Source organism: Xenopus laevis, chromosome 3L (assembly GCF_017654675.1).
Source record: "Xenopus laevis strain J_2021 chromosome 3L, Xenopus_laevis_v10.1, whole genome shotgun sequence".
NCBI lineage: Eukaryota > Metazoa > Chordata > Amphibia > Anura > Pipidae > Xenopus > Xenopus laevis.
Window position 1 is genome coordinate 39,827,170 of NC_054375.1, and position 24,410 is coordinate 39,851,579.

The 24,410-nt window shown below is 37.1% G+C and overlaps 1 protein-coding gene across 1 annotated transcript in view; it reads left to right on the forward strand.

The window, feature by feature from the left end:
• Window positions 1–24,410, forward strand: part of LOC108710233 (slit homolog 3 protein) — a 406,008-nt gene that overhangs the window by 276,563 nt on the left and 105,035 nt on the right. Inside the window, exons 7-9 of the mRNA XM_041586150.1 lie at window positions 5,683–5,754; window positions 15,984–16,147; window positions 20,251–20,392. Of these exons, the coding sequence (XP_041442084.1) occupies window positions 5,683–5,754; window positions 15,984–16,147; window positions 20,251–20,392 (378 nt within the window). The remainder of the gene's footprint in view (window positions 1–5,682; window positions 5,755–15,983; window positions 16,148–20,250; window positions 20,393–24,410) is intronic.

The following is a 24,410-nucleotide window of genomic DNA, read 5'->3' on the forward strand; positions in this document are numbered from 1 at the left end:
AAAAATGAATACCATTTTCAACCTTCGATGAACTGGCCTTTAAGAGGCTAGTGATGACCATCCCTTTGCCTGTACACGTATCTATGTTGAATATAGCTAAACACTGGCATGGAAATGATTGTTTCATTTCTTTCAGCTAATTTCTTCTCCCACTGAGAATAATTTATCTTGAGAAGTCTCTTCATTGCAAACTCACTCTTCTAATTAGTTGCTATAATGTGTTGTATATCTAGCAATCTTCATTCATATTCATCTGGCACCGGTGTGATCCAGAGCTTCCCCCCCCATCCCTTCTTTTCTTTATTAAGTCATGCATTTATGGCACTCTAATGAGAAGCAGCATATAGACAGGCTATTCCGCGGCCATTGTTACTGTGTCAAGAGAAAGAATTGGGACCTAGGAATCCTTTGCACATAGAAGCATTGTTCGATTTTCCAGCAGAAGACGTTTCATTCATTTTAAAATGAAATGGAATACATCTCTGTGGTTTGTGAGAAGCTGTGACTAATACGAGTTGAAAGTGTACCAGTGTCCTAGTTTAGATACAACTGTTAGCTTACATTTTCTACCTATTTATTTTAAATAGCTTAAGTTGCAGCTGAAGTAAATGTTAATCTGTCATAAGGTCTTCTTTGCAATTTGCCATGAAAATGGAAAGGCAGATTTGCTGTAAATTGGCCAGACATGGGCAGATCTAAGCCGCCGATCGAGCCCTTTTAGGGTATGGGGCCTTTCCAGCCAATATATGGCCGAAAAGATGTTGATCAAGTAGGTTTGATGTCAGTACGAGTTCAGAAAAGTTGATTTGAAGGATAAATATACTTATGTCGCAGATTTGAGACCAAAGGCTGTGTGCTTTTAAATAGGTCGTGGAAGGCTGCTAATATCTTCATATGTTAGAAGGGGTACATCTATATATTTTTTTTCATAATACACAGGTTTCAGGCATTTGATTTGAATGACATATACAGGTATGGGACCTGTTATCCAGAATGCTCGGGACCTGGGGTTTTCCGGATAACAGATCTTTCCGTAATTTGGATCTTCATACCTGAAGTCTACTAGAAAATCATGTAAACATTAAATAAACCCAATGGACTGGCTTTGCTTCCAATAAGGATTAATTATGTCTTAGTTTGAACCAAGTACAAGCTACTGTTTTATTACTGCAGAGAAAAAGGCAATAATTTAAAAAAAAAAGTGGATTATTTGATTATAATGGAGTCTATGGGAGACAGCCTTTCCATAATTAGGAGCTTTCTGGATAACGGGTTTCCGGATAACGGATTCCATACTATGTTGACTATATATATAGTCAACATGTATACTGGCACTCACCAAACTAGAAATTGAGTTCCGGGTGCTCCCCATTTAAAAAAAAAATAAAATAAAATATATATACCTGTATATATATATATATATTTTATTTAATTTTTTTTTTAAATGGGGAGCACCTGGAACTCAATTTCTAGTTTGGTGCGTGCCAGTATACATGTTGACTATATATAGTCAACATAGTATGGAATCCGTTAATAAGTTATATATATTTTAAAAGGATAGTTATATCGTTGCCGGTAGAATATTATTCTGTAGACTTAAATGGGTGGTTCACCTTTACATTTACTTTTAGTATGTTATAGAATGGCTAATTCTAAGCAACTTTTCAATAAGCCTTCATTTTTTCTTTTTTATCATTTTTGAACTATTTGCCTTTTTCTTCTGATTCTTTCCTGCTTTCAAATGGGGCTCACTGACCTCATCTAAAAACAAATGCTCTGTAAGGCTAATGTATTGTTATTGCTACTCGTTTCTATTCAGACCCTCTCCTATTCATATTTTTGTCCCTTCCTCAAATCAGTGCATGGTTGCTATGGTAATGTGGACCCTAGCAACCAAATTGCTGAAACAGCAAACTGGAGAGCTGCTGAGTAGAGCGCTAAATAACTCAAAAACCATAAATAATTGATTTACCTAGGGTTGAATATCGAGGGTTAATTATCCCTCGATATTCGACCGTCAAAGTAAAATCCTTCGACTTCGAATATTGAAGTCAAAGGATTTTACGCTATTCCTACGATCGAAGGAATAATCGTTCGATCGAACGATTAAATCCTTCGAATCAAACGATTCGAAGGATTTTGATCCATCAATCAAAGGATTATTCTTCGATCAGAAAATTGTTAGGAAGCCTTTGGGGACCTTCCCCATAGGCTAACATTGGCCTCGGTAGGTTTTAGGTGGCGAAGTAGGGGGTCGAAGTATTTTTTAAAGAGACAGTACTTCAACTATCGAATGGTCGAATAGACGAACGATTTTTAGTTAGAATCGTTCGATTCGAAGTCGAAGGTCGTAGTCGCAGGTCGAAGTAGCCCATTCGATGGTCGAAGTAGCCAAAAAAAACATTCGAAATTCAAACAATTTTTCCTCTATTCCTTAACTCGAACTAAGTAAATGGGCCCCTAAATGTTAATTTAAAGGTGAACAACCCCTTTAATCATGTTTGGGGAAAAAAATTTAAATACATTTAGAAATTATGAAATTATTTAGGGGACAGAAAGTTCTGAAGGCAAATAACAATTTTGCCAATGCCTTATTATTTCACATAACTTAATTAATTTAGAAAATCTTTAATATATCAACATAAATGTTATAACCCAGATATGTTTTTAATAGCTTTCAATGTTAGGTGATTCTGGGGATATTTTCAGAAGGCCATATGAAACCATATATTTTTAAGGCTATATAGAAACCAACCCAACATTTTATTCTTAGACAGGCAGACCGATAGACAGAGAAATGAAATACAGGGCAAATTAATCTTGAGAATCTAAAATAAATGACTGAATGACATGTAAGCTAGGGGACATTCCATGGAGCACCCATGTGCCACCCACCCTCTCTGAATACAGTGTTGGCATTGAACTGTAGTTAGAACAAAGCGCAGTTTTTGTGCTCCATTCTATATAGGCAAAGTGCTTTAAAGAGCAACCTGTGTGCTCTTGTCTTATATCAAGGCGTTCTGTTTAGTGGGGACTTCTTCAGTATAACTCGCTTTTTCATTACAGTACTATTGTGTGATTAGGCTATCTATTATTAAGCAATTGATAGTTAATAATAAAAGCACTTTATTGCTTTTCTAACCATTATCCAGCTCTTTTTCATTTCTTATTCCAGAAATTATCGCCGGCATATGTACAAATTCATTTCTTTAATATTCCTACCGATCATGTTCATTCAAAGCCTAAAAGAGAGCAGAGAGCTTTTGCAGCTATTTCTGGATATTAATATTGCTGTACTGTAATAAAAGATTTAGTAAGGGGGGTGGGGGAAGGCCTTTCACGTGAAAGACAGCGCATGCAAATATCCAGGTCCCTGGCGACAGCTGTCCTTTACAATTTCACCGCAAATATATGTGTTGAAATAAACCAGATACTATCAGTGAGATAACATCATGTAGAAAACAGCAGTTATGATAGCTATTTTATATCATGGCCAAAACACCACTAAAAAAACAGGAGGATGGCTCATGTTTTAAAGCTGCAAGTGGAGAAAACGCAGATAGCTTGGGGCAGATTTACTAAAGGGCGAAGTGGCTAACGATAGCGTCAATTTGCTAGCACTACCGCTCGCAGGGACTCTGCCGATTTACTAACGGGCACAGGCGTCATTTTGCTATTGAAGGAGATAGGCGCTAGCGTTGCTTCGCACTCTAACGTTAGGCGAATTTTCGCCGGACTTGCCAGTGCATAGATCTTCCTCAATCTTCTGTTACTTACATCATATTTTTAGTGGAAAAAGTTTCTAAGTCCCAAAAAAAACGCTGGCGTCTTTTCCTTTTTTCAGAGTGAAAGCCTGCAAAAGTCCTTACATTTTTTTTTGGGGTAACCCCATACATTTTCTAACATATGGAACATAAACTATACAGTGGGCTCATGTGTAGGGCATTATAACAACTCTATTTTCTCTATTAAGGTTCCCTGGACTTGTGTAATGTAATGTATTTGCTGCAACATATACGTCCATTCAACTTTATAATTTCCCACCGTATGCAAATTAGCCTGAGTGAAGACCTCTAACGAAGTTGCGCTAGGCATAATTGAATGCTAGCACAACTTCACTTTGTTTGCCGAAGTAACGCTAACGTTCGGCGCCCTGGCGCAACTTCGAATTTTAGTAAATTAGCGTTGTCTGAACGAATTTTTGCCTGGCGATGGGCGAGAAGCCGTTGCTGGTGAATTTTCGCAGGTTACTAAATTTCCCCCCAAAGAGACCAGACATCAGACGTAGTGGTTCCAAGCCAACTTGTGTTTAGTGTAGCTGAAGCCTTACAAGTAAAATGAGGCTGACAGTCAGTTACCCAAGTTGAAGGGTAACATATTGGTCCGACATTTATTCTGGGTTCCCTAGCTGCTGCATTAGGGGCCAACTTTCAGTTTGGGGACCAATAAAAATACTAAATTATCCTAAGCTTTTGGGACACTGAATATTCTGTTATGTAAAGTACAATTTAGGGCTCCCTTTTCAACAAATGTATCCGTATTTGGTCCATTAAACAGTTGTGATTATCTCCCGTAAAGGATCGGTTCACGTCACAGTCATCTTTTAACATAATTAAGACTATTTTGGAATCTGAATATGGTCACCCCAGCAACTACATTTTAAAGAGCAAGATCAAAAGTCCAAAAAAAGGAATATAAACAATAAAAAAAATGAGTTTTTAGTCCTAGAAAAACTCGCACACTATACACAAAAAGACATATACATATGGTATATGGTCAGGTTAATTAGTTAGACTTGGATCATGTTTCAAGGGAAGAAAGAAGAGCACCCAAGGAAACCCTAATGAACACAGGGAACTTGTTAATCAAACCCAAGTCCACATGTGTTTCAGGGAGAAATACTAGACAATGTGCATCCACAGTGTGAATATATAGTTGTTATCATTGCTGCCTTGCATAGTATAAATCCATGTCCTTTATGACTTCAGTACTGAAACAAACTCACTCAAATATATGTTGAACTGAAGTGCTAAGCACCTTATACTATTTGTTTCAGAGCTCCCAACTCTGAGGAATACAAGCCACCGCTATTAGTGTAAATGATTCTGTTTCATGTTTTTGGTTTCCTTGTGATTGGAACGTGACATTGCGGCAGCGCTGATAACACAAGCATTGTTAAACATTACACACCATCAACATTTTTTTCCCCCAGCCTTCTTGTTAAACAATCAATTTAATAAGAAGAATAGGTTGTATTTGTTTAGGCCTTGTTTTGATACAGTCTGTGCTGCTCACTATTGCTTAGCCAAGTAATAATCTCCCTGAATGTATGTGTGAATGCCAGTTACATTGTAATTAAAATGGCTCCCCAGACAGTTGACAAATTGTTCTCGATCTGTTTGTCATGCATATTCATTGTCCTATCTACTATTCATTGTTTTGTAGGATCCTATTATTCATCATCATTTTTTTTTTATTTCACCCACTTCAACCAAAAACCCAGTTATGGAACATTTGGCCTTCCAAGTGTCAGTTCGCAGAGATGTACTCTCAGAGTTCTAAGCTAATTACATAGTAATTTAAAAAAAGTTCATCAATTTCAATCTTTTGTTTAGATAAATCCTACCTAATGCCTTTTGTTGCAGGAATAAAACTCTTTTATTTTCCTTCTCCCATCTGCAGCACCCTCAACAACAACAACATCACGCGCATTCCGCTTACAAGTTTCAACCATATGCCCAAGATTCGTACATTGTAAGTAAATATTTGTTTTCCCAAATTACTTTTTATGTTTACTTGGAAGATAGGACTCATTGTTAAAGGTGTGATAGAAAAAGTTAAATTCCCCTTCAGCCTTTACATGATTTTAATTGGAATCTGTCACTATTTATTCTAGCGATAGGAGTTTGTACTATAACTGTCTGACTTTCCAGCTCTCTTTCTCTATAGTATTAAAATGCGATAATATATAATAAAACATATGGCTATATTATATACAATGCTATGGCAAACTCTCAGTCTGCTAACTCTTGTGAACTAGAACTCTCGGACCAAGAATAAGTAAATTGCAGTTCTAAATAACCACAACTTTGATATAATATCATCAGATTATCTGTAGGACTGAATCATGAGCAAACTCTTAGATATAAAACCAGTCATTATATGTTTCCAATAATTCTTAAGTACAGGTATGGGAACTGTTTTCCAGAATGCCCACTACCTCTGGTTTTCCATGTGAAGGTTCTTTCCATAATTTGGCTCTCCATATCTTAAGTCTATTAAAAAAATAATTTCAACATTAAACCCAATAGGATTGTTTTGCTTTCAATAAGAATTAATTATATCTTATTGAGGATCAAGTACAAGGTACAGGTATGGGACCTGTTATCCAGAATGCTCGGGACCTGGGGTTTTCCGGATAACGGATCTTTCCATAATTTGGGTTGTCGTGGTTAAGTCTACTAGAAATTCATTTAAACATTAAATAAACCCAATAGGCTGGTTTTGCTTCCAATAAGGATTAATTATATCTTAGTTGGGATCAAGTACAAGCTACTGTTTTATTATTACAGAGAAAAAGGAAATCATTTTTAAAAAATTTGGATTATTTGGATAAAATGGAGTCTATGGGAGACAGCCATTCCATAATTCGGAGCTTTCTGGATATCGGGTTTCCAGTAAGGGATCCTATACCTGTACTGTTTTATTACTACAGGAAAAAATGAAATCGTTTTTTAAAAATGCAAATTATTTCATTAAAATGGGAGATGGCGTTCCTGAGATTGGGAACTTTCTCGATAACAGTTTTCCAGATAATGGATCCCATACCTGTACTCTGTTATCAAATTTGGTTTGTGCATATTCTGCTTAAACCTTCATAGGGGATGAACTTATTTATCTATATATACATTCATATTTTTTGCACCAAGACTCCGTATGCTATCATCTTAACTATAATATATTCATATTGGAACATAGTAAGGCTGCATTTAAATATGGGAACGCACATGGATATTTTGAAAATGGTATTACAGACCAGGATCTTTAAGGAGAAAATAGGAAAGAGTATTGGCTAGTGCCTTAGCTGACACTATATAATGCGAATGCTCCCTTAGAGGGCAATCGGCTTAATATTTGATGAATTCCTGTGCTGGACGAAGTAAGTTGAAAAGAAAGTTGTTTGTCTGAATCTGGCATAATTGCTTATGGCACATGTGAACCACATCCTCCATCTGTAATGTGTTTATTATAGTCATTTCATTTTATTGAATTTAAACAGATTTAAAAGGGAGGGCGTGTAAACCACAAAAGAAATTGTCATTTTCAGCAACAATATCAAATACATATGCATAAATAAAAATGTTGTTGTATTATTTGTATGTGTATATGCTATTGAAAGCTGTATCCAACTATCTTTTTCTACTCTCTTCGGGCTCACCGGGAGTGCAACTGTAATGGAACAGTAACACCAAAAAATGAAAGTGTTTTAAAGTAATGAAAATATCATGTACTGTTGCACTGCACTGGTAAAACTGATCTGTTTGCTTCAGAAACACTACTATAGTTCATATAAACAAGCTGCTGTGTAGCAATGGCGGAAATTGAAAAAAGGCTTTATAGCACAGGTTAAATAGTGGATAACAGATAACACCATTATGTTCTACAGAGCTTATCTGCTGTGTAACCTGAGCCGTTTCTCCTTTGAATGGCTGCCCCCATTGCTACACAGCAGCTTATTTATATAAACTACAGACGTTTTACCAGTACAGGGCAACACTGCATTATAATTTTATTTAAATTTTTTTGATATTACTGTTCCTTTAAGGGCTAACTTTCCTGCACCTGGCATCCATCCTAGCCCCCTCACTCCCCGCACGCACTGCTGCATACTTCACACCTGGTCTCCACCTTAATTTGCCACTATAAGGTCCAGACGGGGGAGTCCACCAGGTGCCCTGGCTGCCCAGTATTTATCAAGGCCCGAATTTATCTCAGTATTTCTAATATCCAACTCCGAGCTACTCTGAATTCCCGAATGGACCTTATCTATGAAGAAAAAGGCCCAAAAAATAGGGTCGGGCATAACTACGAAAACTTCAGAGCTTTCCCCGAAAACTCCAAATTGTTCGGAGTTTTCAGCAAAAACTAAGATTTTTTCGGAGTTTTCAGATCCGAAATCATCGGATATCGGAACGGACATCAGTGCAGACACTGGGACCTTCGCCATTGACTTATACAGGACCTATATGTACCACTGAAACAATGTAGCATAATACATGTTGTCCAGCAGTGTAGGGAATCTCAAGAGACAGAAACGTACAAATAACTTTAAAATTAATTACATTTATTAGTGAAAATGTTATTGTGGAAAAGCTGTATTTGGGTTTACATCTATCTTTAATATTTTCGCCAAGATACATGGATATTGAATTATGATAAAGCTATTTCTATCTGTATAAAGCCATTTTTATGCTACCATGATTATATGTCTACCAGTTGAGTAATTCTTTTTCAATTAGCAAATCTCTTCTTTTGACCTGTTTGCAGGTTTGTTGGTTGGAGGCCAGAGTGTTTAGGAAAGCCATACACACATTAGTATGTGTCCTGTTCATTCAAATGTAAATCACTACCCATCACACAGGCTGCCCAGTATTTATCAGCAGAACTGTAACTGTGCTCAGCATTCACCTACAGCATTTGTTTCACTCAGAGGTGATATCTGATGAATTACATTTATTCTGTGTTCCTTTGCTCGGTTCCACTTTAAAGACGAACGTTAATAGTTGTCAGAAGTGATTAAGTTGAGGCATTTTTGTCTTTGTTCTCATTAATGGTTTGTAATATTCATGCAGCTACTTCAGATCGATCAATCAGAGCTGTCTCTTTTCCAGGCTAAGTATCCCCCGCCATTCTCCCTTTAGTTTCATTTTGAAGACGTCTTTGTAGATAGCTCCCTTGAGACTCAATGACTAATTCTACTTTGCTGTAATTAAAGCAGAAAATAAAGAAACCGGAATGTAAAATTGGATTTTCAAAACAAAGCTTTCAAATTGAATCCAGACTTTTCCTACAAATAGCATGGGGGAAATATTTAGAAATACATGGCAATTAACAACATTTGATAAGTTGAGTTGAATTTGTGTTGTAATGCCTGACACAATGGCTTGGTGTTCTTTTAATTGATCAATCAGTTCCTAGACAGGACATTCATTTAGAGCCAGGCCCTATATTGATTTTAAGAAAACCTTTGAAACTAGTGTGAAAGCATTTATGGACTTTGCACTATAGATACTAGTCAGCATACGGTAAAGAAATTATTATTCCCGGAGGTTAAGTAATAGAGGTCAGGGAGGATGCTAGTTAGAGTAGAGCTTCCTGCCCATCATTATCAAGACATTTATTATGTTAATAAAATCAACTTTTTCTCCTAAATGTGTGTAATTTTGGTATTTAAAATGAATTTCTTATAATTGAGTGGTGTATCATGGCAGGGCCGGCCTTAGGCCTATTGGACCAATTGGGCCCAATTGGGCCCCGCGCCTCTGGGGGCCCCGCACCAGAGGGCAGCACAGGTAATATTTCCCCCAGCACATGATGCTGCCTGGCCTGCCCCCAACTCCTCTCACTCTCTTACCTTGTCTGCCCCTTTCCTTTCTATTTTGTGCCTGTATGCCCTTATTTTCCTAAATACTTGGTGTGTCGGGAGCCAGCAAAACTTTGTCTAGGGGCCCCGCCAACATGGTCCCAATTGGGCCCCACATTTGATAGGACCAGCCCTGTATCATGGAGTGCATAGTTATAGGTTGTGTGCATTCACTAGCTTCCCTGGTGGGTCCTACCTGGGTATAATAATTTCTCATGTAGAGAGTAATGTCTTTGCAGGTTTCTCTGTTGTGTCTTGGAACACTTAGGGCATAGGTGATAAAACTAAAAGATGTGATGTTTTAGATGCATTTAGGAAATTGAGCTCTGATATCATGTTACTGAAGGAAACCCATTTAGTGGGCCAGAGGGTTAGAGCTTTAGAAAATGGATTGCTGCCGCATACTCCACATATTTAAGGGGATAGGTGATTTTAGGTTGAAAATCTTGTAATTTACTCGGTATTCATGAGAGGTCTTAGATAGATGTAGATTTGGGCCTCGTTTCATAGCTTGAGTACTGACAATATACAAACATCCCCTGGTCAGAAATACTCTCTCTGATACCTTCCTATTGGCTGCCAGGGCTTGAACAGGAGTGCCCATACTAGTAATGCAGGGTCTACTTTTAGTGATGTTGTCCCATTATGATCTACATCCATAATATCACAGTTAAAATTATTTTCCATGGAAAATATGACTTAAATATTATATTAATTTATGAGAATTTATATTACTGTATTTAAAACCAACTATTTCTTATGTAGCTTTAACAGAATAAATATCTGAATGAAAAGCATAAAACATAAGGGTAATTTAGTCTAGCTGTTTGTTGACAGCGTCTTGAGATCTACTGATCAACCAACTAAAGGTCTACTGGTAGATCCCGATCTACCTTTTGGGCACCCCTGATGCAGAGAAATTGAAAGCCTGAAAATCAGTCGAGTGACTGAAAAAATATCACTATATACCAATGGCATGTTAATCTACCTTGCCAATCTGGGAGCACTCTGGATTCAATTTTAAGGTGGTATCAGACTTTTTCAGGTCAAGATAACTCTGTGGGGGTTATTTATCAAATTCCAAATTTTTCTGATTATTTTAGTTGAAAAAGTCTGACCAAACGATTTGACCTTATTTATTATTTTAAAAAAAGCACATTTTATTCGGATTGGGGACAAACTGAAAATAATGTAGCAAAACTCCAAATCATACGTTGTTTTTGAAATTTTTTCCCCTAAAAGTCAGAAGTTTTCGGATTTTTGCCTGAAAAGCCCTAAATTGTCAGATTTTCTGGATAATTCCAGTGCAGACTTCAGAAACTTCCCAAAAGGATATTTTTAAATGTTTTAAGTTTTTTGCATTCACACACTAATAAATAACTCCCTGTAAGACACGGTTAGTCAACATTGCAGGGGGTCTTACACAAAGACTGATGGCTATACAGATGTGCTAGAAAGAGAACTGGATCATCTTGTTGGCAATATTCTGCCATATTAAACTACATACAGTAGTAGAGCTTCCCCCCGTGTGGTGGTTTCAGTCTCTCTAAAATGCAATTAAATTATATAGGATAATTTATCATAATAAAGTCTTGCATTCACCACTCCATACTAATATCATTAAAATCCTTTTAATAATGGGTAACTTCTTACACAAATCACTGTATTAAGGAAATTAATATCCTGTATAAGTCTCATTAAACCTGTGTTCACATATTCATCTGTAAATTTCAGCTCTTAGAATCCACAACCAGCCTAAAATAATATAGAACATGAAAACAAATTAATTTAACACAAATTAGTGTAGTAGAATATGCAAAAATATATACACTTTCATGTAATGGCATCTAAAAAAACTGTATTTAACAATACCCTGCTGTACCTGACCTTTCCCACAACATTTTATGGTACATCTTTAAAATACTAGAATACTATGTAATGGCAAATTAAAGCTCAGCACCTTTGAAATTGTCATGGTGAATGAAATGTCCTTTGCCATAATGCACTGCTCAGTGGTTCTTCCATATTATGGAATCTTGCAGTCTCATTGGGCAGATGGGCAGCCAGGTGGCTTTGAGGTAAAGAGGTGACTGACTGAAGCCCTGAACCTTTAAATACTCCTAGGCACATGTTTTGCCCATTAACACAATGCAGACATCCAAAGAGATAGGTCAGAGAGAAGAAGACATTGATATTCAGAGTGGTCTTTTTTTTCAGATTTGTAGTTGATTTTTGTTTTTTTTTAGTTAGTTAGTTGCGTTTCTGTTCTCTCTCTTTCTCATTGTGGTTGTGAAGGTCAGTGATACCCAGAAACCCACACATTTTGTGGCTAGATTATTTTTATTGCTAATCTTTCTATTCTGGCCCACTCCTATTAATCTTCCAGTCTTTCATTCAAATCACCTCCTGGTCGGTAGTGCACCCTTGAGACCATATATCCGTTTAAATTCCAAACTGAAGAGCTGCAGAACAAAATGCAAAATCAATCAAAAAAGACCAGAACATCATTGCGTGCTGCATACGAAAAGCTCTTTTAAAAGTTCTGTATAGCTGTACTGTTACCCTGCTCATGTAAAAGTGTGGTTTTCATTCTTAAAGGAGAAGGAAAGGTTAAAACTAAGTAAGCCTTATCAGAAAGGTCCACCTAAATATACCAGTAAACCCTCAAAGTAGTGCTGCTCTGAGTCCCCTGTTTCTTTTGACAGTCCCCTGTCAAAAGAAACACTGCACCTCCTTGCCCCAGGCATGAGCATGCTCAGTTTGCTCCCCTCCTTTCTCTGCTGTAATCTGAGCCCAGAGCAGGGAGAGACTCAGGCAGGTAGTGATGTCACACCAAGCAAATACTGCAGCTGCTATCCTAAACAAACAGAGAGCTTCTAGAGCTTTTTACTCAGGTATGGTAAACTATTCTACAGAAAAAATATAGCATTCTAGCTTTCATTATTGCAGCTAATCTATTGGCAATAAAATGCCTCCGTAGCTTTCCTTCTCCTTTAAACAATCTTACCAATGTTTACTATCCCTTTTATTAACTTTAGGGGAACCATTGAACGCCATGTAAGTGTATATAAAGATTTGTAGATACAATTCTAATCTAATGGATGAATACACACTTTTAACCAAAGTATGCAATAAATGTCATCCGATAATTGAAAATACTGATTTAAAATAAACAAGTATAATTACCTGTATGTGAAACAATATATGTGATGAGAGCACACATGCTCCCCTAGTGTTTCAACAACTTGGTGGCCATTGATTCAAGGTCCCACATATACTTTAGAAAGATCTGCAAGGTGAAGTGCAGGTATGGGATCCAGAACCCTATTATCCGAAATTATAGAACGGCTGTCTCCCATAGACTTCATTTTATCCCAATAATCCTTTTTCTCTGTAATAATAAAACAGTACCTTGTACTTGATCCAAATTAAGATAAAATTGATCCTTATTGGAAGCAAAATCATCCTATTGGGTTTATTTAATGTTTACATGATTTTCTAGTGGACTTAAGGTATGAAGATTAAAATTATAGAAAGATCCATTATCCGGAAAACCCCAGGTCCCGAGCATTCTGGATAACAGGTCCCATACCTGTAGTAAGAGTATATATGATAATAAATAGCAGCATCACATGGCTGCTGGTTCAGTCCTGCGCATCAGTAAAAACCCACAATAAGATAGAAAAATAGACAAGGAAATGTACACTAAACATATTGTTTTAACCAAGGCTTTGAAATATTTTCCTCGAATCAGTTGTTTTGCTCTGTCAAGGCTCAATCTATTTTCATGTTGTTAGCTAATATCGATCTCTTCTCCTTGATTAGAACTGGCAGGAATTCGTTTCCATTGATCTGCTTTCATGTGTGTTCCTGTCGAAGCAGCTTTATTTATGTTAAGTGCTGCACTATATTCATTTTGTTAATGGGGGATGTCCTGCAGGCCGTGCATGTGCAAGGTACCGCTCTTCTAAAAAGGGTGACGTTTAAAATGAGCATGATCCTGGGGTTACGGCAGCAGGGTAAAGAAAGAGGCTCTCAGACAGCTACTGTAGTTTTGCACCCTAGGGCTCGCCTTTACGATGTTTTACAGACATTGATCCTTTTTTTATTTCTCTTTAGAAGAGAAAAGGAGTCTCATAGTCATTCTCTTTATGTTATTAGCTTTCATGGTTGGAACTCTAATAATTGTAACATAAAGTCTGTACCGCTTCAAATAACTTTTACCAACCAGTTAGATATTAGGCTGAGAACAGTAAATGCTTCCCGTTGATTGGTTGCTTTTAGGTTGAAAAAAATGGTGTGAAAAAAATGGTGTAGCCTTTGTGACATTAGCCCATAAATACATAATGGCATGTTATCATTTGCAAACAATGCTGTCGCCTGTCCTCCAGCATCCTCACTGTCTTCCAACTACCCCACTCCATCGACTTCCAATCAAGTATATAATAATTTGGCCAGTGACGTAACTAGAGGGGGGCGGGCCCTGGCGCGGGATGCGTTGCCGGGCCCCCCGGACCCCTCCGTACACCCGGAACCGCCGGGAATCATGGCGCGTGAGCAGGGGGTGCGGGCCCTGGCCCAATCGCAACCCCTGCTCCCCCAGTAGTTACTCCACTGAATTTGGCATTAGGAGGCCAAATCTGGCCCAGATGGGATCTGGGAACCTTAGAAGGCCACTCCCTGGATCAGATGAAATGCAAATTGCTGCCTGGTGTAAAGGTTGCTGCCATGCACTCTAAATCAGGGAAAATGTGTTCTTTGAAGTGATAAATCCCATTTCTTGAACAGGCTTCCAATAAGTGAGTTCTTGGAAGATTTAGGATACTGCTACCTTCCCCAATGCGTATGATAAAGCTTGTCCTCACAAATCCCAAATAAAGGCCCCATTGCCTACACTGGCCACTTTCTGACATTGACCTGCATTGGGATTAACCTCTGCTTCAGTTTATCTAGGTTAGATTTCATAGTAGTTTAATGTCTCCCCCACCTCTGTGCAGTTTCAGCATACCCCTCTCCATTCCTACATTGGATTAGTTCTGTATAAGAATGACCACTTCATATCCCCACATCAGCTGGTGTAAATCCAAAGATTTGCCCTCATCTGTCAGAAATGTGCAGCAGGATTAAAAAGTAACCCCCTGCACTTGGCCCTGTGTGTTAGCCCCAGGTAACAAAGCCCTCAGGTACCACATCTAGCCCTTCAGCCTATCACCTGTAAAGCACACACATCTGCCCCTCTTTGTCAGTACCCTAGAAGCATCTACAAACATCTAAAAACCTATTCAAACATCTCAAGCTGGATTAGTCCCTCCTGATGTTCTCTGAACGTGTTTTATTAAATTTTACCTTAGTATGCTAAAATCAATATCACATGTGCACCAAGTGGGGTTTTGCCTCCAGCCTATCTGCACGTGTGAAATCTATCATTTAGCCATTTCCCTCTTTACTGGGACCAGGTGAGTGTAAATTCCAGCTGCACCTGCTAGTGTTAAAGATATAACCCTGGAACCCCAACGCAGTAACACATACTTGAAGAAGTCCACCAATTTATAGTATTTCTCTTCTGCACTAACCGTACCATATAAATGTTTACAACAGGAACTGGTGCACAATATTTATTATCACCATTGCCAGCAAGGGTTTTCTATTATTACTTTTGAACTTTTACATCTTAACTTGCTCATAATTAGAAATGGAAGTAACATGTTTCCAGTAAAGGGAGCCTTATAACACTTGAGGGAATGAAATAAACCAAATGTGTTCGAATCCACAGAACAGGAATAAAATCGCGGGCGTTTATGAAGTTATATTAAGAGATTTATCCAGGTGTTCCTGCATTTCTTGTTTGATTTTACCCAAGAGAAAAGGGAAAAAACAATACAAGTACAAGTGGCGCCGCCATTTTTCTCACAATGAGCACAAACAGCATTGCTTCAGGTGCATTGATAGACACAACATCAAAAATAGCTTTAGCTGCAATTTCTAGGTGCAAGTTAGATGTGTGTGTGTAGGTGCAACATACCGAGAATTAAGGCTTGTATCGATTCAAGGGCTCCCTTGCATACATGACCATTGCAATTTGCACCTTTTTCACAACTGTCTGTCATTCATCAGGCTAAACTACTGCTCTTGGTTTTGCAAATGAGCCCCAAGGAATTTTTTGGCACAATAAATTCTGATATTATTTCATTACATCACATTTATTTATTATTTGATTAAAAGAACAACAAATTATATTTTGTGCTTTCAGTAATGAAGTTTGGCTCAGCATGGTTTATTGTACAAAAGTTTAATCTAGCATTTAATTTAGCATCTAATTCATGCACTTGTTTTATTTCAGACGTCTTCATTCCAACCACCTGTACTGCGACTGTCACCTCACTTGGTTGTCCGACTGGTTGCGGCAGAGACGGACCATTGGCCAATTCACTTTCTGCATGTCACCGGTTCACTTGAGAGGCTTCAATGTCGCAGACGTACAGAAAAAGGACTTTGTTTGTCCAGGTGATTTTTGCATAAAAAATTCTTAATTTGTTGAATCCATCCATATTTTGGCATTTATTGCTGGACCTTGTCATTTAGGACTAGTATAGATGGGCAGATGTGAAATATGTGTGAGTGGGTGGGGTAGAGAATTTCAGAATGGTCTACCAAAATCCTGTAAATGGATTACGGTATTTAAAAATATTTTGGTAATGTTAATACAGATGTATCATATTATGTTATCATGCCTTTCTTTAAAAATAGGCTGAAATACAGGAATAAGGCTGCCATGAAAGCAAGGGAAACAAAGTGAAAATACTGCTTTCATTGGCCTACAGAAATAATGATTTGCAATGTGCAGGTACTTTATGTATAATCTCAAAAACTAGGCTCTCTTTCCACTCTGTACTGCTGGGCTTTATATAATACAGAAGATACGTGCTATTCTTTAAACCGTTGGCCTATTTTCTATTGAGTCTTGCAAAAATGATAAAGGCCTTATACCTGTCTATGAAGTTTCACACATGAAACAAATAGCAAAACAGACATTTAAAGAGTTTCTGTAGGATTGTCAGTGAAATTACAATTTTTAAATTGGCCTAACCCTATATTTTAGCACAACAGAATTCAAAGGGTCTTTTTATTATTGATCCAAATTTCATTTGAAAAACAATATTGGCTTGTATGAATTTTTACATCTTGATCATGTCTTGATCATTGTTATCAAGGTGAATAAATGCCATTTCCCAAGCCTTTATGAGTTCAATTATCCATTCCTGTAATTAATCTAGTTTTATTATTTAATTATTTTATTTTTTATTTTTAATTCATCTGTAATTAATCTAGTCTCTGAATTATAATACTCTGTACATTTGTGTGTGTATAAGCATTACATTTAAGATGTGGTATAATCAAGAAAATATCATTATGATTTCCGGGATTGCATGTTGCTAGTTTTCAATTAAATTTGGAAATAGAAAATCTATATCACTGGTAGTCTGTCATAGAATTCAGCTCAGTATACCATAATCAAGGTAACACGACATTCACAAAGTTATTGACAATATAATATTGTAACAGAGGAAATACAACATACATTTCTGATTACCATAAGGATTAAGGTAACACAGTATGGCAGCTTGACAATTTTATGGCTTTGGTAAATTTTGTAACCAAAAAACCCAAGTATGTATTTGCACAGAATGAAAAGGTTCAAGGGAACATGCATTGTTTAATTCCACTTGTTTTTAAAATGTGCCAATAGCACTTCTGTTCTAGTTTATGCTTAAAGGAGAAGGAAACCCTTTTTGCAAAAAACCTCGTACCCCCCACCCCAGGTAGACCCCCCCCCCTGGGAAATGGCCCATACTCCATACTTACCCCTCGGCGCAAATTCTTCCAGCGGAGTTCCACGCATCCATCTTCCGCATCCTCGGTAAGATGACTGGGAGATTGGCAATTTCCGTGTAATTCCATGCATGCGCAGTTGTCGCAAACCGGCAAATTGCTCCAACTGCGCATACCCGGGGGGGGGTAGTTAGCATGGGGGAGAAGAGAGGGGGGTTTACCTGGGGTGGGGGGTATGGTGTTTTTTGCAAAAGGGTTTCCTTCTCATTTAAGTTAGGTTTGGAGCCTGATTCCAAAAAATCCGCCATCTCAGACCTGTCGAGGTTGTGTATAAATCAATGGCAGAGGTACCTATCCTATTTTGAAGTTTATGTGGTCTGTGCTGGAATTGGCCCAAAATCGGACCATTTCTGACTTTTCAGATAAAAATCTGAAAAATTTGGGCTTTTCGGGAACAAGCCCGAAAAAAATAAGCGATTCAGGAAAAAACTCTGAAACAATCGTACGCTTCAGGATTTCACCTGATTTTATCGTTTAATATTAAATAATGTAAAATCGGGTACAGGAGTTTGGTTGTGGCTTTTTTATTTAAATAATGAGATAAATTCGGATTTTAGTAAATAGCCCTCCCCATGTGCATGTGATGGGGGCATACGATCATAAATTCCACAAGAACAAATATTTCATGGTTGTGAATGATGAACTTCTTTGTAAACTGCTGTGGAATAGGTCAGTGCTATATAAATAAAAGACACTACTGTGTCAAACCCATTATTTTTCACCCAATCATAATTCACATTTCAAAACCCAGATTTATTAACGTGGCTTTTGCAACTACAACAGTTTGTGGAATTAGCCCTTTTAGCTCCATAGAGGAATGTGAAAAAAAATCATATTTGATGGCTTCTCTCGCTTTTTTTTTTTAAACTTTTGGATCCTGTCAACACTGTATTGACAGATGAAAAGAACGATGACTATTGGCTACTATCTCTTTGAGCTAATGGAAATTCAAGCATACAGACGCCAAGTCTCGGCGGAATCCTTGACATTTTTCAAATGGAGGACTTGGGATTTCAGTAATTCTCTTTTCTTTTGTCAAGAAAGATTGCCCCTTGATATACATTGCCAGTTGCTTGCAATTTACTATTTTTTTTTCTGCCCGTTTGTGGAAAATATATCTGCATATCAAAATGCTGACATTTCAGACTGGTCTCATCCAAATAAATATCGTTCTTTTCTTTCCTATTTTTTTTTTTGGAATAAGTGGATTGAGAGTATCCAGTATCTAAATTCTGCAAATATTTCAGTCAATTAATGTAACAATTAAATGAACTGAACATTCTGTGTTGTATCTTGTCAATGCAGCTGCTATCTGAAAATTTATTTTAAAAGGTTGTAAATATCCTTTATCCTTCTAAGTGAAGCGGGCAGCTTTCCTTTCTTGAAGAACTCTATATCTTTCTGCTGCTTAGCAACTCTACCATCCAGCAGTTAGAATTTCATAAACCTTCTACCATTAAGCAGAATAAAAAAAACACTTTTGCCATATCATAATGCATTGATGGCAGTGAATAAGAAACGGTCTGGGCTTTCAAAGTGTATTTTGGAGGGGGGGAATTGTTTTGATGTAGTCTACGGAGTGCTGAACCTAGAGCAAATTGTATGAAAGGCACTGTAAATCACTTTAAAACTAAATTATTTTGAGGGGATAAAGAGGCATTTGTTATTATAGAAGTCTGAACATTTTTAAGTCAAGTTGTTGAAGATCTTAAAACTTTTACTGTAAAGTGAAATAAATTTGCATGATTCCAAAATGTGTGCCAATAAATACTTAGTTATATAGGCGCCATACTAATTATATGGATGACATTAATAACAACATGATTACCTTCAGCAAATTCTGGAAAGCCACCTGTGCACATATAACACTTAGGGGCAAATTTACCTAGGGTCGAATATTGAGGGTTAATTAACCGTGGATATTCGACTGCCGAACTGAAATCCTTCGGCGAAGTCGAAGGATTTAGCGCTATTCTTACGATCGAACGATCGAAGGAATAATCGTTCGATCGAACGATTATGTCCTTTGAATCGAACGATTTGTTGGGAAGCCTATGGGGACCTTTCCCATAGGCTAACATTGGCCTCGGTAAGTTTTAGGTGGCAAACTAGGGGGTCGAAGAATTTTTTAAAGAGACAGTACTTCGACTATCGAATGGTAAAATAGTTGAACGATTTTTAGTTCAAATTGTTCGATTCGAAGTAGCCCATTCGATGGTCGAAGTAGCCAAAAAAAACATTTGAAATTCGAACTATTTTTCCTCTTTAAATGGGCCCTTAGTGGGTCGGTTATTAACATTTTGCAAGTGGCCATGTGTTTTCCCTGAGCAAATTTATGTAAGGGATCTGTACCGTACAGTTATCTTTGCCGGCTATGAGCTATGCATGGTGTTTGGTGCAAGTGTATATGGAACCGTCCGGCAATGCAAATATTATTTAACCATAATCATCTCCCTGACTAAATAGAGCTATATATCCTATGAGTAATTGAATCCTTTTTTAAGGCATACATCCCATATCTTTCTATGAGTAATTATTCTTTTTATAATGAGAGGAGGAAGTTTGTTCTTAATTTCTGTTGGTTTGTCAACGTTTGACTTGTCCTCCAATTGTATTGCATTAAAAACAATAAGAATGATTAATAATGTATGCCAGTACAAAATAGATAGCTCTGGTATTATGTTGTATGATCCTCACACTTGCTTTTATTTTTGCAGGAACCCAAAATGAGCCTCCATCATGCAATGCCAACGCAGTCAGCTGCCCATCTGCCTGTACCTGCAGCAACAATGTGGTGGACTGTCGAGGGAAAGGCCTGACTGAAATTCCTGCCAACTTGCCAGAAGGCATTATCGAGATGTAAGCAAAGTTTTTTTACCAATGGCATAGGCAGAGTAGGAACTGGCATGACATTTTATATGGAGTATATAATTCAATAAACACCAGAGTGATAATGAAAATATATATTTTTATCTTTTATCCTATTATTAGAATTGAAATGCATTTACAGCTCTTGTTGGATGTTCAGGTCATTAACACTTGTAGCTATACTTTTGATAGTGTAAAGAGTTTTAATCTTAAAATGTTAATTATTGGTGTAATTCATCTAGACCTTCTTGCTGTTTTTGCTGTAATTACAGTAGCAAGCCGTGAAGAGCTTTTATTGCATTTCCTCTTTTTATTAACCCCATCAAACTCACATGGTCCAATGGACTGAAATGGAACAAGGTATTGCTCCATGGACCCCTCACACATGCATACTGTTTGCCACTTTAGCAAGGTGCATTGAATATCCACACTGGGATGAAGGTTACTGGATGAAGGATTGCTCTGAGCCAATCGATTGTCATTGTGGTATTCTGCAAATTGACTTCTAAAAGATACAATGTATAAAGGCTACTGTAAAAATTATGTTTCTATTATTTTGCCCCTTTTCTAAATCATTATGCAATAGAGCAGGGATCCCCAAACCTTTTTTACCCATGAGCAACATTCAGAAGTAAAGAGAGTTGGAGAGCAGCACAAGAATAAATACATGTTCCTGGGTGGTGCAAAATAAGTGCTGTGATTGGCTATTTGCTAGTCACTATGTGGACTGTGTCCCTACAGGAGGTTCTGTTTGGCAGTACACCTTGTTTTTATGCAACCAAAACTCGCCTCCAAGCCAGTAATTCAAATATTTCGAGGCCATCCAAGGGCTTAGTGAGCAACATATTGCTTATAAGCTATTGGCTGGGGATAACTGCAATAGAGCTAGCCAATGGTATTCTGGGTTAGATAATGATCCTATACATATCCCAGTTGGAGTCATCGGTCAACCTGTTTTTACTTTTCCCCCTGTATCTATCCTTTCTGCACTTTTGCTTATGTGTTAAATAGCTACTTTCTAGGGTGGTGGTTGTATGCTGTTTTATTAGGTCTTTAGCAGGCAGTATTGCAGTTACAATTCCTTTACCCTGTTAATAATTTAATGACTATAGAGTAAAGTGGACTTTCCAAAGTGGTCTCTCTATACAAAAGGCTTCTAATATGATATTTGAATACATAATCCTATTATAAGGCGTTCCACAAGTTGTCATTGCAGTATTATAAGCCCCAGCAGGAGCTGAGTAACACACTGTTGTTGGGGGGTGCCTACCAATAGGTGTTTTAATAAATACATTCACCAGTGGAGGTTGTCTATAGCCTGTGTTACAGAGTCTACCAACTACCTCCCTGACAGCACTTGTTGGTGCTACATTATGGGATGTAAATGCAGTCCCGTGTTTCATATCATAGCAAAGAACTGTGTGTTTGTTTATGATAGTATTCCTTATAATTGTAAAGTTAAAATATAAATCATTCCTATTAACCAGCTTTAATATACAGCCTAGCAGAATTCACTAAACCAAGCTCCCTTATTATTTACTGCCTTGATGACTGTATTGCAAAAATCAAGTTTACATATTGTAACCTTTCCAGAAAGAAATTTGCCTGCCAAAAAAAAGTACAGAAGGGACATTTTATGACAGATCTCAAGCAGAGCACAAAGGCATTGTTAATAGAGCGTGGCCGTCTCATTTGTAGACTCAATTCATTTGACAGCCAAGAATTATCAGCACTGATGCTCCAGTTTTTTTTCATGCCTGTGATTTGTCTGTGTTATGGAGAAGCCTGACAAACCATTATACATTAGATGTTGTTTGAAATAGAAAGATTGCAAGAGAAGTGCTCCTTCACTGCACAGGGTAACAAATACTAACTGATCCTCGCTAAAGGGAGACAGCTGATGCAAAGTAAATCAAATTTTGGATCCTGCTCCCTTTCTTGGATGCACGTTTAGTCTTGAAGACAAATCGACCCACTGAGGTTTGAACTAACAGGGCTGTAGAATGAAAGAATAATGTATTTTATTTTTTTCTCATCTGGGAACAAAGCAGATGGAGCTGATAAAAATAGTGTATTTAAAAATAAGCGTTAAGATCATCTGATTTTAAATATGTTTTATTTTACGCTGGAATCTCTATAGAATTTTTGATTGCAAACCTAGTTATTTTTGATCTCTCTCTCTCTCTCTATATATATAGAGAGAGAGAGAGAGAGAGAGAGAGAGAGAGAGAGAGATAAACAAAGCATAAGAATGCAGGATCTAATATGTTGCACCATTGTGTACACATTTTCCCATTCATCAGCCTTTTTTACTCAATGTGATCCAACAAAAGTGATTTCCATTTTAAGGTTTAGAATGTTCCTTTGAATATTTGATCAGCTAAATCACAGGTAATCATTAGTCATTACATACAAATGTAAGTTTAATAACAAGCTACTGGTTTTACATCTCTATATTTTTGTAATTATATTATAGGGGGTGCTTCTCCAATGGGGCTAGTTGAACGAGTCGCCTTTGGTGGCAGCGCCAAACAAGTTTCCATGGGCGGCAAAATTCCACTCCTGTTAACTTTAAAAGACAAATATCTGTTTTTGAAACAGAAATTCGGTTGTTCTAGCGCAGAGAGCGAAATTTTGATCTTCGCACAAGAGATTTGGCTCCCCCTCCTGCACAGGAAAGGAAAGCACTGGGGGGGGGGGCATCTTGGTAGAGAATCACCCCTGTATATTATATTTTTAATGATTTTTTAGAGAAACAAGTGCATTGCCAGGGTGCACATGGTAGAGGGAGGGACTAGCAGCCAAGGGATATGTAAAACACACCATTAGGTGAAATGTAGTTAATTTCCCTATTTTGCTTTCTTGTCATTTTCTTCTTTCATTCTGTTAGTTCCACTTAGAGCAACATTTTTCAAACATTTTGTACTTAACCCCCACTTTTTGGTCCATTATTTGTTTAAAGACTCTAGAGCTCACAACATGCAGATATACAAGAAGCGGTCACTATACTTAACCAAAAAGGCATTCATCTCAAGTTTTACCTTAACTGACGTTGAGGATGGACTTTGAGGATCAGACTACTTATGTTTATACAATTTTATATAGTTAATCACTTCTCTCAGAAAAGCTTTTCTTTCAGCCATTTCCAGCCTAAAGTATCAAATATAATATAAGCCTCATTGGACAGGAAATGATTCACAGTTACATATTTATTTATACAAGTTTAATTAGAATTTTGATTATATTTGTATTTTCCTGCTAAATTTACAAGACCAAGATTAGCATACAATATAAGTAAATGTTGGACATGTTTCTGAATGTAGGCTTATGGGAATCTGAAAAATGAATGTAGAAGTACTGCAAAGTACACTGTGATTAGGTACACAGCAGAACAAATAAAATTAAAAAAAATGTATATGATAATCAGAGATATGTGTCTATTGTGATAAACTGTAGAAAACTACTTATGGCAATTTGTTATGGAAAAAACAAAAAGGCAATTGCAACCAGAAGAGAATTTTCTTGGGCACAATCTGTATAAATGTTTTCACAAAAGACTTTTCAGCAATTTAGGCAATAAACCTAAAAACAAACAAACAAAAACAGGATCCATACATACATTATGCTGTATTCAATTTGTAGGCATTCAAAAATCAAAGTTAGATAAAGGGCCAGCACAACAATACCTAAAGATCTGTTTTGCATTTCTTGTACATTGAAATAATCTTCATAGTTCTAAAAGTCTTGACACGTCTGTGAATTAGAAAACTGGAGCACATTTTATAACTATTTTAAACATCGTACAGATATGGGTCCTGTTATCCAGAACGCTTGGGGATCTTAATATGGATCTCCATACCATAAGGCTTCTAAAAAATATTTTTAACATTAATTAAACCTAATATGGTTGTTTTGCCTCCAATAAGGAGTAATTATATCTCAGTTGGGTTTAAGTACAAGGTACTGTTGTTATATTACAAAGAAAAGGGGAATCATTTAAAAAAAAAAA